This window comes from Pelecanus crispus, chromosome 19, assembly GCF_030463565.1.
Source record: "Pelecanus crispus isolate bPelCri1 chromosome 19, bPelCri1.pri, whole genome shotgun sequence".
Lineage (NCBI taxonomy): Eukaryota > Metazoa > Chordata > Aves > Pelecaniformes > Pelecanidae > Pelecanus > Pelecanus crispus.
In genome coordinates this window covers 557,418-572,187 of record NC_134661.1, presented here as the reverse complement: position 1 = coordinate 572,187, position 14,770 = coordinate 557,418, and the positions used below count along the sequence as shown (strand labels likewise).

General features: G+C 59.4%; 1 protein-coding gene across 1 annotated transcript; it reads right to left on the bottom strand.

Annotated features, from left to right (window-relative positions):
- Positions 1–2,336: 2,336 nt before the first annotated feature.
- On the bottom strand, positions 2,337–13,497 carry LOC142595383 (endothelial cell-selective adhesion molecule-like). Its single transcript, XM_075723329.1, is given in 7 exon segments — positions 2,337–2,846; positions 3,638–3,776; positions 3,926–4,048; positions 4,276–4,437; positions 4,516–4,729; positions 6,963–7,120; positions 13,452–13,497. Coding segments are annotated over 7 exon segments (1,194 nt in total). The 3' UTR covers positions 2,337–2,494.
- Between the last annotated feature and the right edge of the window lie 1,273 nt (positions 13,498–14,770).

Genomic DNA, 14,770 nt, shown 5'->3' with positions numbered 1-14,770 from the left:
GGGTGCAGGCTGGGTGCCCCCACCGGCCCCCCAGGCTCCCGGCTGCTGGGTGAGGGCAGGGTGCAGGCAGAACAAGGGTGCAGGAGCAGGGCACAGGCAAGGTGCAGGCAGGGTGTGGGCGGGCTGCAAGTAGGGCACGGGCAGGGTGCAGGCAGGGAGTGGGCCGGGGGAGAGCAGGGAGAGGGTGCAAGCTGCAGGAGCAGGGCGTGGGCAGGGTGCAAAGAGGGCAGGGGCAGGGTGCAGGCAGGCTGTGGGCAGGGTGCAGGCAGGAGTGCTGGCAGGGAGGAGACAAGGCATGGAGAGGGTGCAGCAGCAGGGTGCAGGAGCAGGGTGTGGGCAGGGTGCAGGAGCAGGGTGCAGGCTGCAGCAGCAGGATGCAGGAGCAGGGTGCAAGCAGAATGCAGGCAGGCTGTGGGCAGGGTGCAGGAGCAGGCTGCAGCAGCAGGGTGCAGGCAGGGTGCAGGCAGGCTGTGGGCAGGTTGCAGCAGGGTGCAGGCAGGGTGCGGGCAGGGTGCAGGGAGGGCTCAGGTTGCAGCAGCAGATTGCAGCAGCAGGGTGCAGGCAGGGTGCAGGTTGCAGGCACAGGGTGCAGGCAGAGTGCAGGAAGGGTGCATGTTGCAGCAGCAGGGTGCAGGCAGGGTGCAGGCGCAGGGTGCAGGCAGGGTGCAGGTGGGGGGCAGGGTGCAGGCAGGGTGCAGGTTGCAGGAGCAGGGTGCAGGCGCAGGGTGCAGGAGCAGGGTGCAGGAGCAGGGTGCAGGCAGGGTGCAGGAGCAGGGTGCAGGCAGGGTGCAGGCAGGGTGCAGGTTGCAGTAGCAGGGTGCAGGCAGGGTGCAGGCGCAGGGTGCAGGCACAGGGTGCAGGCAGGGCGCAGGCAGGGCGCAGGCAGGATGCAGCAGCAGGGTGCAGGCAGGGTGCAGACGCAGGGTGCGGGCAGGGTGCAGGCAGGGTGCGGGCCCAGGGCTGACTGCTCTCTCCTTGCTTGCAGGGGCCGCCAGGCGCTCGCCGGACCCCCCTGGCCGCCGAGCCCCCCGCCGCCCGCCGAGGCCCAGGAGCCCCCGCTTCGCCCCCGCCGCCCCCCCGCATGCGCCCCCCGGGGTCCCCCCCGCAGCCGGGCCCCGTCCCCGGGGTCCCCCCGCCGCCCCGGTCCCCCCCCCGCCCCAATAAACGCCCCTGCCAGAGGCCCGGCCTGCGCTTGGTGCCTTCGACGTCACCCGCCGGAGCGGTGAGGTCACAGCAGTGCCGAAGTGGGATGGTCACGCGGTGATGTCACACGCGCACGTGCGACGTCACCGGCAGGCGCGCCGTGGCTGGCGTGACATCGTACGGGTGCATGGTGGGATGGTCACGGGGTGGGTGATCCCTGGCGGTGATGTCACGCACGCACGTGCGGCGTCACCGGCAGGCGCGCGGTGGCTCGTGTGACATCGTATGGGCGCGCACGTGACATGGCTGCAGGGCCGTGCGACGGCTGGCGTGACATCACGCGAGCGCGCGCAGCACGGCGTGGGTGGGAGGTGGCTCGCGTGATGTGCTGCAGCCACGCGTTGGGTGGTGCGACGTCACTGCTGGCCGTGTGACGGCGGGTGTGACATCATACAGGGGCGTGCGATGTCACTGCTGGCCGTGTGACGGCGGGTGTGACATTGTACGGGGGCGTGCGGCGTCACCCGCGAGACGCGATCGGGGGTCATATACAGGCGCGTGGCGTGGCGCTGCTGGCTGCGTGATGGCGGGTGTGACATCACGCAGGTGCGCACAACATCACCGATGGACACGTGACAGCCAGCGTGATGTCATGCAGGCCTGAGGCGGACGCTCATTGTGACATCATACCGCGTGACTCAGGAGGTGGCAGGGCGTGACATCACGGTGACGGACAAGCGATGGCTTTTGGGGGTGTGACAACACCTGCAACGCCATGACGCCGCCCTGAAGACCCCAGGGTCGGCGCGATGTGACATCACACAGCCACCGGTGACATCACCCAGCCTCTATGACATCACCCGGAAGGGACGCAGGACCCACAACCCCCCTAAAATCCCCACAAACTCACCCAAAGCCACGGCGCCGGACAGCGCGGCCAGCTTTTAATCAGAAAATCCCTAAAAAAGCGCGAGTCGTCCCTCCCCCCGATGCCTCCCCCCCAGCTTTTAATGCTCTTTTATGAAAAATCCCCCGTTTCAGCTCATATATATATATAAAAAAAAAAAAGAGGACCCCCCCCCCCCCTTCTGGGCGGGGCCGGGGCTATTTTGGGGTGTTACATTTACAGGGAGACTCAGCCCCCCCAAACCCAGGGAGCCCCCCTGCCCCCATTAAACCACCCCACAACGAGTCCAGCTGCTCCAGGCGTCTTTTAAAAAGAAGAAAAAAAAAATCCCCCAAATCCCCCCAAAAACCCCAAAAGGGAAGAAAACACCCCAGAAAATGGGGGGGCGGGGTGCGCGCTGGATACAGGCACCCCATTTTTTGGGTTTTTTTTTGGGGGGGTTGCTCACACCAAGGAGCCGGCTCGGCTCTGCGGCAGCACCATGCCGGGGACGGCGCCCACCTGTGCCAAACCGGCGGGGGGCACGGGCCCCCGGGCGGGGGCCGGCTCCTGGTGACGCCGGGGGGTCCCGTTCACGGCGGGGGGTGAGAGGTTGGGCGTGCGTCCCCCTCCCTGCGGCGGGGGTCCCCGGAAGCTGCCGGTGGCGGTGAGGATGGAGGCGGTGTCTGAGGGGGGTCTGGCACCGTAGGGTTTCTCCCGGGCGCCGGCGATGGAGGACAAGGTGCTGGTTTTGGAGAGGGTGTCCGAAGCGGGGTTCCTGGCCCATGATGGGGTTTTGGGGGCCACGGCGTCTTCCCTGCCGAGAGGGGACGGCGTCGGAGAGATCGGCACCGGGAAACCCCGCTGCTCCCCTCCCCGGCATCCCCCCGCCCAAAGCAACGCGGCCCCCGAGGTTACGCAGAGCTCAGGGACCCCAAAAGAGCAGGGCAAGAGGGAAAGGGGGGAAACAGAGGCGGGAAAATGCCCTTGTTAACTCTGAAACCTAATGATGTCTGGCCAGAGATGGAAACCTCCTTCCCCCTCCTGTGAACCGAAACCTAATGATGACCGGCCAGAGATGGACACCTTCTCCCCCCGCCGTTAACTCTGAAACCTAGCGATGACTGGGTAGAGATGGAAACCTCCCCTCCCGCCCCCCCCCGTTAACTCTGAAACCCAGCGATGACTGGCCAGAGGTAGAAACATCCTCCTCCCTGGTAACTCTGAAAACCAGCAATAACCGGCCAGAGGTGGAAACCTCCTTCCCCCTCCTGTTAATTCTGAAACCTAATGATGACTGGCCCAGAGATTGACACCTCCCCCCGACATTAACTCTGAAACCTAGAAATAACTGGCCAGCGGTGGAAACCTCCTCTTCTCTGTTAACTCTGAAACTTAATGATGACTGGCCAGAGATGGACACCTCCCCCCGCCATTAACTCTGAAACCTAGCAATAACTGGCCAGAGGTGGAAACCTCCTCTTCTCTGTTAACTCTGAAACCTAGTGATGACTGGCCAGAGATGGAAACTGCCTCCTCCTCCCCTCCTGTTAACTCTGAAGCCTAGTGACAACAATTTGAACCTCCTCCACAGGAGGGGCGCCTCACTTGATCTCATTGGCTGCCTCCTCCTGGCTGTCCCGTTTCTTCCTCCGGTAGGTGACGACCTGCCGGGCGAAGAAGATGATGATGGCGAGGGCACCCAGGGAGCCCAGCACGGCACCGGCGATGACGGCTTTGGCGCTAGCTGCCGGACAGAGACAGAGAGGTGGCGGGGGGGATTTCGCCTCCCCCCTTATTCCCACGGGGACCCCACGGGGACCCCGTGGGGACCCCGTAGGGACGTCGCGGGGACCGTGTCCCCCCCGCTCCCCGGCCCTGCGGACACGTACTCACTTGAGTGCACCTCCAGGACGATGCTGCACTCGGCCGAACCCGCTCGGTTTTCGGCCACGCAGACGTAGAGACCCGACATGTCCAGGGAGAGGTTGCTCAGCTTGAGGGTGCCCCTGGCCTGGTCTGCGGGCAAGAAATTTGGGTGCTGCCCCGTGGCCACACACCACCCCCCCTCACCTCCCCGCGCGGCAAGCGGGCAGAGTTAAGGGGACGTTCGCCCGCCCGCCCGCCCGCTCGCGCGGCGAGGCCAGGAATGGGCAGAGTTAAGGGGACGAAGCCGAAAGCATCCCCCCCGGCGGAAAATTCCTGGGATTTTCCAGCCCCGCCAACCCCACTCCCCCCGGTGCCACCTTACCCTGGGTGGGGGGGGAAGAAGACCTGGAGGGTGGGGGCCGTGCGCTGCCACTGGTACATGGGCGAGGGCTTCCCCTTCTCGGAGGCGCAGCTCAGCGTCACGTTGGCTCCCACGGCGGGGTCGCCGTGCAGCTGGCAGGCGGGGGCGGCCGGCGGCACTGCGGGCACCCCCGTTAGTCCCCAGGGACGGCACGGCGGGGAGCGAAGGGAGGCCGGCGGCACCGGCGGAGCCTTACCCAGGACGGTGAGGTTGATGACGCCGACGTTCTTGCCCGTGCTGGTGACGTCGTCCACCACGTTGACGGTGCACATGTACTGGCCCGAGTCGCGCTCCCGCGTGGCGTTGATGAGCACCGAGATGTTGTGGGTGAGGACGGAGTAGAGGAAGCCCACGCGGGGCTTCAGCTCCGTCTCCTCCACCTTCACCACCCCATCCAGGTAGGTCAGGATCTGCATGGGGGAAAACACCGGCTCGGTCACCTCCAGGTGGTGTTGGCAGGGGAGGAAACCCCGCCCAGATTCCAAATTTTGGGGAGCAGCGGTTGCTGCACGAGCCCCCTCCATCCTCACCTGCGCTGAGCTTCCCCAGCATGGGAACTGTGGGCATCTCCCCATCATGGGTGCCGTGAGCATCCCCCCATCGTGGGCATCTCCCCGTTATGGACACCACAAGTACCTCCCCGTCATGGGCACCACGAGCAACTGCCCCATGGTGGGCACCTCCCCATGGTAGGCACCACAAGTACCTCCCCGTCATGGGCACCACGAGCAACTGCCCCATGGTGGGCACCTCCCCATGGTAGGCACCACAAGTACCTCCCCGTCATGGGCACCACGAGCAACTGCCCCATGGTGGGCACCTCCCCATGGTAGGCACCACAAGTACCCCCCCCGTCATGGGCACCACGAGCAACTGCCCCATGGTGGGCAACGCCCCATGGTAGGCACCACAAGTACCCCCCTGTCATGGGCACCATGAGCAACTGCCCAATCATGGGCACCTCCCCATCGTGGGCACCACGAGCACCCCCCCCATCATGGGCATCTCCCCATCATGGGTACCATGAGCACCTTCCCAGCGTTGGCACCCGCGAGCACCTCCCCATCGTGGGCACCATGATCATCGCCCCACTGTGGGCACCTCCCCATCGTGGGCACCATGATCATCGCCCCACTGTGGGCACGTCCCCATCATGGGCACATTGGGCACCTCCTCATGGTAGGCACCATGGGCATGCTCCCATTGTGGGCATCTCCCCAACACCATGATCTTCCCCGCATTGTGGGCACCTCTGCATCATGGGCACCACAATCATCCCCCCGCTGTAAGCATCTTCCCATTGTGGGCACCATGAGCATCCTCCTACGAATGGCATCTCCCCATCATGGGCATCTCCCCATCATGGGCACCACAAGCACCTCCTTATTGCAGGCACTGTGGGCATGCCCGCATCGTGGGCACCTCCCCATGGTGGGCACCATGGGCATCCCCCCATCATGAGCACCTCCCCATAGTGGGCACCAAGGGTACCTCCCCATGGTGGGCACCATGAGCATCCCCCCCATTGTGGGCACCTTCCCATCGTGGGCACCAAGGGCACCTCCCTGTGGTGGGCACCATGAGCATCCCCCCATCGTGGGCACCACAAGCACCTCCCCATTGCAGGCACCACGGGCATGTCCCCCATCATGAGTATCTACCCATCATAGGTACCATGGGCACCTCCCCATGGTAGACATCTCCCCATGGTGGGCACCATGAGAATCCCCCCACTATGGGCATCTCCTCATCGTGGGCACCATGAGCTTCACCCCATCATGGGCACCTCCCCATCATGAGCACCACCCTATGGTGGGCACCTTGAGCTTTCTCCCCCCTGTGGGCACCTCCTCATGGTGGGCACCTCCCCATGGTGGGTACCATGAGCTTCCCCCCATCATGGGCACCTCTCCATCATGGGCACCATGAGCTTTCCCCCCACATCATGAGCACCACCCCATGGTGGGCACCACCCCATGGCGGGCACCATGAGCTTCCCCCCATCATGGGCACTATCTCATCATGGACACCATGAGTTTTCCCCTGATCATGGATATGTCCCCATCATGAGCACCACCCCATGGTGAGCACCTTGAGCTTTCCCCCCATCATGGGCACCTCCCCATGGTGGGCACCATGAGCTTCGCCCCATCATGGGCACCATCTCATCATGGGCACCATTGAGCTTCACTGCATCATGGGCACCTCCCCATGGTGGGCACCTCGCCATGGTGGGCACCATGAGCTTCCCCCCATCATGGGCACCATCTCATCATGGGCACCATGAGCTTCCCCCCATCATGGGCACTATCTCATCATGGACACCATGAGCTTCCCCCCCATCACGGACACGTCCCCATCATGAGCACCTCCCCATGGTGGGCACCTTGAGCTTTCCCCCATCATGGGCACCTCCCCATGGTGGGCACCTCCCCATGGTGGGCACCATGAGCTTCCCCCTATCATGGGCACCTCCCCATGGTGGGCACCATGAGCTTCCCCCCATCATGGGCACCGTCTCATCATGGACACCTCCCCATGGTGGGCACCTCCCCATGGTGGGCACCACAAGCACCGGCCCCAAATGGCCACCTCCCCCTTCGCCCCCCTCCCTCCCCGCCACCTCCCCTCCCCACCACTCACCTGGAAGGGGTCAGCGTCTTCCCTGTCCAGCAGCCAGGTGATGTAGGGCTTCTTCTGGGAGCGGCTGGTGTACCAGGCTGGCAGCACCACTTGCTGCCCCTCCACCGAGAAGACCGAGCCCGTCCCCACGTGCACCTCCAGCATGGCCGAGGAGACACCTGCCCGCGGCCGGAGAGGGAAGAAAGCGGGACGTGACTCAACCCCACGTGCCGTTTGTCCATAAAAACCCAACAATTGTTGAAAAACCCTCCCCATTCCCAAGGGAAAACACAACAATCCCAGGTTATCGCCAGGAGGTTGGGCCGGGAGGACATTTCTCCTCCTTCCCCACCGTGGGAAGGGCTTTCTGGCTGCTCCGGAGGATGCAGGACAATGCCGTTCCCTCCCCCGGAGATGGGAAAACCTCCGGCCAAAAATGCGGCCGCTCCCAGGGGACCGCCGCCTCTCCCCAGGGGGCTCCAGCCGCCAGACACCCACCGTTAGCTCGGTATGGGGGTCCCCCTGACCCCCACCGTGATGCTGCACCGGATCCCATGGGATTTATTTTGGGTGGGGGGCACCCATATACACCCCACCTGCCCTCCCCAGCATCCCAGCATCCCCCCGTTTTGCTGCCAGCCCTAAACTGGGATTATTCATGGGTGGCCTCCCCTGACCCCCCACCCCATCCCACCCCATCCCAAATACCCCATCCCTGTGTCCCCTGCGTCCCAGCATCCCCCCAAACCCCCCTGGGAAGAGGCAATGGGATACAAGCGGGTACCACGGACCGGAGAAGGATGCTCGGCTCCGGGGGAAGATTATTCCCCGGCTTTGCCCGTAAGGCTCAGCCAGAAAATTAATCGGCTCAGGCGAGGTCGGGTTTGTGCCGGGGTTTTTTTGTGGTTTTTTTTTTTTTTTCCCCGGGGGAATGCCACTGAGGACCCGCATCCCCCCGGCGGCTCCATCCCTGCATCCCACCCATCGATCCATGTCCCCGGCTGGCCTCGGTCCTGCCAGTGCCCCAGGGATGCTCCGGATTGGGATGCAGGGGGGGAAAGGATGATGCTACCCTCGCTGCCACCTGGAATTTGGGGAAAAAATCCCTGGGTTTGAAGGATTTCGGGAGCCTCCGACGGCCTCACCCTCTCCCCTATGAGCTCAAAGGCTTTCATGTGATTTTTTCCAGGGTGGGAAGAAGAAAACAAGGCGCTGGGGGGGTATTTTTAGCCTCCTCCCTGCATCCGTTCATCCTCCCTCCCGGCAAGGCATCAGCGCGGTTTCCGGACGGAGCCTTCCAGCTCCGGGCAGGAAACTCTGCTCTGGCCGATAAGTCTTCCCAGGGATTAAAAAAAAAAAAAAAAAAAAAAAAAAAAAAAAAAAAAAAAAAAAAAAAAAAAAAAAAAAAAAAAAAAAAATCAAATTTCCCTTCTCTGGTGAAAAACCCGGGAGAAATCAGCCCCGGTCTGGTGAGGATGCTTAAAAATAGCTCACCCGGGCTAAGAACATAAACCCTTAAGTCCCAGCGAGGGGCGAAAAAATGCTGCTGGGGACGGCGGCGGGGAGCGGCCCGTGGTCCTATCACGGGGAAAAATAATTGCTCCTCTTCTTCTTAATTATCCTGAGATACGGTACAGAATAAAATATATAGTATGGAAAAATAGCGGTAATTATCTTGTAATTCTATGTCGTTATAAAGATAATTGTATTAAATGTAGGTAGCAGGTAAGGAAATGTAGGATATCTCATCGTTATCCTGGAATTTCTATAATAAAACAGATAATAGGTAACGTACATTCTGTAATAATTAGAAATATAAGCGTATTTTTTATAAGAATAGTGGGAATAGTGGGGATGTAATGGTGGTAGTAGTAGTAGTAATAATAATAATAATAATAATGCTAGTGATAATAATTACAATAATTATCATAATAACGATGCTAACGATAATTATAATAATAATACAGTTAATTAATGATGCAGATGGCATCATTCAATGACGCCACAGCTCCTAAAGCTCTGCGCATCCCCAACAGCCGGGCAAATCCAGGGGTTTTTTTCAGCCCGGCTCCCCCATCATGATAAATATCATTGCCTTAAATTTAGATAATCCGGAAGAAAATATGTGATATCTAAGAATTATATTGTCGTTTCTATAATAAAATAGATAATATGTAATAAACTTGATATAATAACTATGAATAGAATTGTATTTTTAGAAGAATAATGATAATCATTATAATAATGATTATAATAGTGATGGAATAATAATAATAATAATAATAATAATAATAATAATAATAATAATAATAATAATAATAATAATAATAATAATAATTCATTAATGATACAGATGGCATCATTAAATGATGTGACAGCTCCTAAACCTCCGTGCTCCCCCAGCAGCTGGGAAAAATCCAGTTTTTTCAGCCTGGCTCCTCCACCAGCATCATTTTGGGGGGCAAAAAAAGGGTGATGGGCCAAAGGGCGCCGCGGGTCCCCAGGGAAATCCAGGCTCCGGCGGGGGAAAAGATGCTCTGGCGCCGGCCAGGGGTTTCCCGTCAGACCCCTGGGCATGAAAACAGCCCCACGGGTCTCAACGGCGGCAAATCCACCAGCGCCCGCCCCAGGCCAGGCTCCCTGTGCTCTCACCGGGGCGTGTTAACTCTGAAACCTAATGATGACTATGCTAACAGCGCTCTGTGGCTGCAGCTTCATCCTCAAACCGCGGTGACAGGCATCGCGGCTCCCTCATCTCCCACCCAGCACGCTGGGGAGAGGTGGATGCATCCGGATCTGGAGGACGCTCGCTCCCCAAAATCCCCTTTTTCTTGCGGAATTCACCCCAAATTCCTCCTCTCGGATAAATTTGACCCTAAAAAGTTCCGGGAGAGCTGGTGCTTGAGCTGCGGGCACGGGACCGAACCCTTTGGCATCAGCCCCAGCTTTAGCCACCTCGCCGCTTCAAATCCTCTAATGCTTTAACCAGATCGAAAAAATTAAGCCACTCCCGGCGCTCGTGCGCGTATCGGCGGAGGCGGGGGGGAACCTCGGCACCTCCCGGCTGCTATTTGGGCTGAAAAACCTTGAGTTTTGTCCAGCCGCCCCGAGCTAAGCACCTGCCCCAGTGTTTTCCCTCTGCTCCAGCCCATCTGCCGGGATGTTTTCCCTGTGGAAAAAAAGTATCTTTCCATTTACCTTTAAAAATACTTTTCGATTTTTTTCCTAGGGAAAAAAAAAAACCCTTTAAATTTGCCTTTAAAAGTACCTTTGAATTTTTTTCCCCCATGGAAAAAAAATACCTTTACATTCGCCTTTAAAAATACCTTTAAATTTACCTTTAAAAAAACTATTCAATTTTTTCCCCATGGAAAAAAAAAACCTTTACATTTACCTTTAAAAATACCTTTACATTTTTCCCCCCCTGGAAAAAAAAAAAACTTTATATTTACTTTTAAAAATACTTCTCCATTTTTTCCCCATGAAAAAAAAAACCCTTTAAATTTACCTTTAAAAATAAAATTTTTCCCCATGGAAAAAATAAAAAAGCCTTTAAATTTACCTTTCAATTTTTTTTTCCCCTACAGAAAAAAACCCTGACCCAATCTCTAAATCCCCACGCCCCTACCGCAACCTCAATATTCAACCCCGCGCCTGCATTCAACACCCCACCCTCACCTAAAATCGCCTGGTTTTACCCCAAAAAAGCTGCTTCCCGGCTCAAGGCCTGGCCTGAACCCCCCCAAAAAAGCATCCGCCCCCCAAAACCAGCATCACCCCCCCCAAGCCATTCACCGCACCGGGAATTAAAGGCCGGAGGCGGCCGGGGTTTGATGACCCCGCTCGATAGGATTAAGGCATCGGAGTCATGTGAAACCCAGACCCAAATTAAATCCCAAGAAACCAAGCTCGGGATTTAAAATACGCAGCGGGAACCTGGCCGGAAAAAAAACCCAAAACCCAAACTGACCCCTAAAAACCTCGGAAAAAGGTCAAGGGGCAGCTCAGCGATCTGACGCAGCCACCCGCCTTTTTTTTTTTCCATTTTTGGGGGGATTTTTTTTTTTTCTTTTTTTTTTCCCCCCCCTTAACTCCGACTATTTATAAACGGACAGATAGGAGATGCCGGGCTGTGGAGCAGCGTCCGTTGGGAAAAACTACAGCGGCTTTTCTCATGACCCTGGAGGGGGGGGGGGGCAGAAAGCGCCGTATCCTCCGGAGAGACCAAATTTGGGAAAAAAAATTAAATAAAATAATAATAATACTACTACGTGACTTTGCTATAGAAAGAAACGCGCTTTAACCCCTGACGTAGGAGGAGGCGGCGGCGATGGGATGGGATGGGATTGGGGATGGGAATGGGAATGGGATTGGGGATAGAATTGGGGATGGAACTGGGGATGTGATGGGATTGGGGATGGGATGGGGATTGGGGATGGGGACTGCGGATGGGGACTGGGGATGGGGATTGGGATTAGGGATGGGATGGGATGGGATGGTTTGGGATGGGATGGGATTGGGACAGGGATCACCCCTCATTTTGCTTTTCCCCATCAAGATCCCGTATGGAGCCCGTACTGTAGGGCTGGGACATTTGGAAGCAAAATTAAAGGAAAACCCCCCATTTTGGAGCTCAAAAGCATCTTTTTGCTGCATTTTGGGGCTCTTGGTCCCTATAGCATCACATCCTGGGACTCAGGCGTGACTTTTTTGGGAAGATCCATCACAACCCCTTCCTAATTTACACCGTTGGGATACGGCGAAGGAGCTTACGGGATTTAAGGCCAGAGCGACCCGCGCGCCTCACCCCGACACCCCTTCGTTGACTTTTATTGTGCAAAAAAACCTTCAAGGAGCAAAAACCAGCGGCTGCGGGAGCAGGGACCCCCACCCTGCGTCCCGCCGGGGAGGAAACGCCGCTGCCATTGTTTTTGGGGCCGTTTCCTTTCCCCAAAGGCCTCTTCTTCGCCGGGAACGCCAAGGGATGTTTCCCTTTGGAGGAACAGTGGCGTTTCCAAAAAAAAAAAACAAAAACCCACCAAACCCCTCAAATAGTGTTGGAAATTTGGGGGGGGAAGAAGGAGGAAAAAACCCCACAGAGGGGGGTTGAGACCCGTCACCCCAAAACCAGCTGGGGTGGCCTTAAAGCACCAGTACCCAAGGCAGGCGGCAGGTTTTTATAATGGGGAAAAGCAAAAAAAAAATTGATTTTTTTTTTTTTTCCCCACCCGACGCCATGCGGGGAGGTGAATTATCGGCTCTGACACATCGGGGACCCCAAGGTCCATCCCCCCCCATGGGGTGGCTTTCGGTTTGGGGGTGCTGGAAGGTGGGTTTTGCCGGGGGACCCAGCTTTTCCCCTCTCGGCGCACCCCGAAAAGGGGACAGGGGTGGATTGGGACCCCCCAGCACCCACCTGCCTGCTGGGTGGGGGGACTGGGGGCACGGAGAGGGGCTGGTGGGTGCTGTGACCCCCCCCGGTGCCCCCGGGTCCTGCCTGCTGCCCCCCTAAAGCTCCTCAGGGCTCTGCCCCGTGACCCCCCTGGTACCCCCGGGTCCTGCCAGGTGTCCCCCCCGGTACCCCCATGTCCTCCCCCGGTACCCCGTACCCTGCTCGGTGCTCCTGGCCCTGCCCGGTCGCCCCCCGGTAGCTCCATGTCCCCCCCTGTACCCCCGGCTCCTTCCCGGTGTCCCCCCCGCTCCCCCCATGTTCCCCCCGTACCCCTGGGTCCTACCCGGTGCACCCCGAAAGCTCCCCCGGATCTTGCCCGGTGCCCTCCCGGTACCCCCATGTCCCCCCCGGTAGCGCTGGGTCCTGCCCTGTGCACCCCGAAAGCTCCCCAGGGTCCTGCCCGGTGACCCCCCCCCGTACCCCCAGGTCCTGCTCGGTGCCCCAGGTCCTGCCGGGTCTCCCCCCCCGTACCCCCATGTCCCCCCCCGGTACCGCCGGGTCCTGCCCGGTGACCCCCCCCAGTGCCCCGGGTCCTGCCGGGTCTCCCCCCCCGTACCCCCATGTCCCCCCCGGTACCGCCGGGTCCTGCCGGGTCTCCCCCCCCGTTACCCCCATGTCCCCCCCGGTACCGCCGGGTCCTGCCCTGTGCACCCCGAAAGCTCCCCCGGGTCTTGCCTGGTGCCCTCCCGGTACCCCCGGGTCCTGCCCGGTGACCCCCCCCCGATACCCCCGGGTCCTGCCAGGTGTCCCCCCCGTACCCCCATGTCCCCCCCGGTCCTATCCGGTGCACCCCGAAAGCTCCCCCGGGTCCTGCCCGGTGCCCTCCCGGTGCCCCTGGGTCCTGCCGGGTGTCCCCCCCAGTACCCCCATGTCCCCCCCGGTACCCCCGGGTCTTGCCCGGTGCCCTCCCGGTACCCCCGGGTCCCCCCCGCTACCGCCGTGCCCTGCCCGGTGCCCCCGCCCCGTTCCCGCGCATCCCTCCCGCTGCCCCCGCAGCCCCCCAGCGCCCTGCCCGGTGACCCCCCCGAAGCCCCCCGGTGCCCCCGGTCCCCGCTCACCCAGCAGCGCAGCCAGCGCCAGCGCGGCCCGCGGCAGCGCGCCCATGGCCGGAGCCGCCGCAGGTGCCGGAGCTGGGGGGGGAACCGGGAGGGGGGGCCCCGCCCCCCAGGTGGGGGGGTGGAGCCTCCGAGGGGGCGGGGTCTGATGAGGGGGCGTGGCCTCTGCCCACCCCACGGGGGTCCCACCCCCAGCCCCCCCCCCGCCCGGGGGGGGGTGGTGGTGGAGTCCAAACCACCCCCCCCCCCCGCTGCGAACACCATCCACGCACCAAAATTTGCGATGATTTATTAATTATTGGGGTTATTGCTAATTAATTATGATATTAGGGTTATAAAGGCAATGGGGCACCCCAATGGCACCCCCCCGGGGGGCACAGGGACCCCTAAACCCTCCCCAACCACATCCCCCACCCCCACCCACACCAGATCCCCTCCAGCATCCCGCAACGCTCCCGGGGGCCGTCGGATAAACCCATTAATCCTTAAAAACAAATTAAAAAAAACAAATTAAAAAAAATCCCCCCAAAAGGACTTTTTTGACCAAGCTCCCTGATTTTAGGGAGTCCGGGGATGGATCCTTCCCAGCTGGGTCGAGGTTATCCTGGTCCTCGATCTGAGCGGGGTCAGACTTGAAGCACGAGAGATTAGACGCCAGCGGAGGAGGAGGAGGAGGAGGAGGAGGAAGGGGGGGAATTAATCCCTTCGCGCCCTCATCTCCCCCGCAAATCCAGCCTGGCCACCACCGGGATCGCAGGATCCGGCCTCACGGAGTGAGGGGGGGGATCGACCCGGCCAGATCCCACTGGGATCTCAACCTTTTCCCTGCCGGCATCTGCCTGCAATCTCACCTCCTGCTCCACCCGATGCTTCCCTCTCAGCTCCTGGCAGAGGTTTTTTGGGGCGAGGCACCCTATTTAGAGCACTGGGAGCCGGGGAGCGACCTCCTCCTCTTCCTCTCTCTGCCATCTCAGGGCTCAACCGCATCCGAAGGCGACGCCAAGCTCCAGCCGGGAAGCGGTCTTCACGGTTTTAAAGATTTCGGGCATCTCTGTGGGGAAGGACACGGGCTCCAGCTCCAATAAAATAAAGAAATTAAACATCTCTCGCCATAATGACCCCCGGAACGAAGCCCCAGTGGAAATATCCCGGGAGAAGAAACCTTCGCGTCCCCGCAAAATTCCCCCCCGAAGAGGAGGAGAAAGACATTTGCCGAAGCCCGGACGTGTTTGCTTGATTTTATTAGGACCGACACATTCATCGTATGTCACAACTTCACCGATCGATGAGCTTTTGAAAATTAAAAAAAACAAAACAAAACA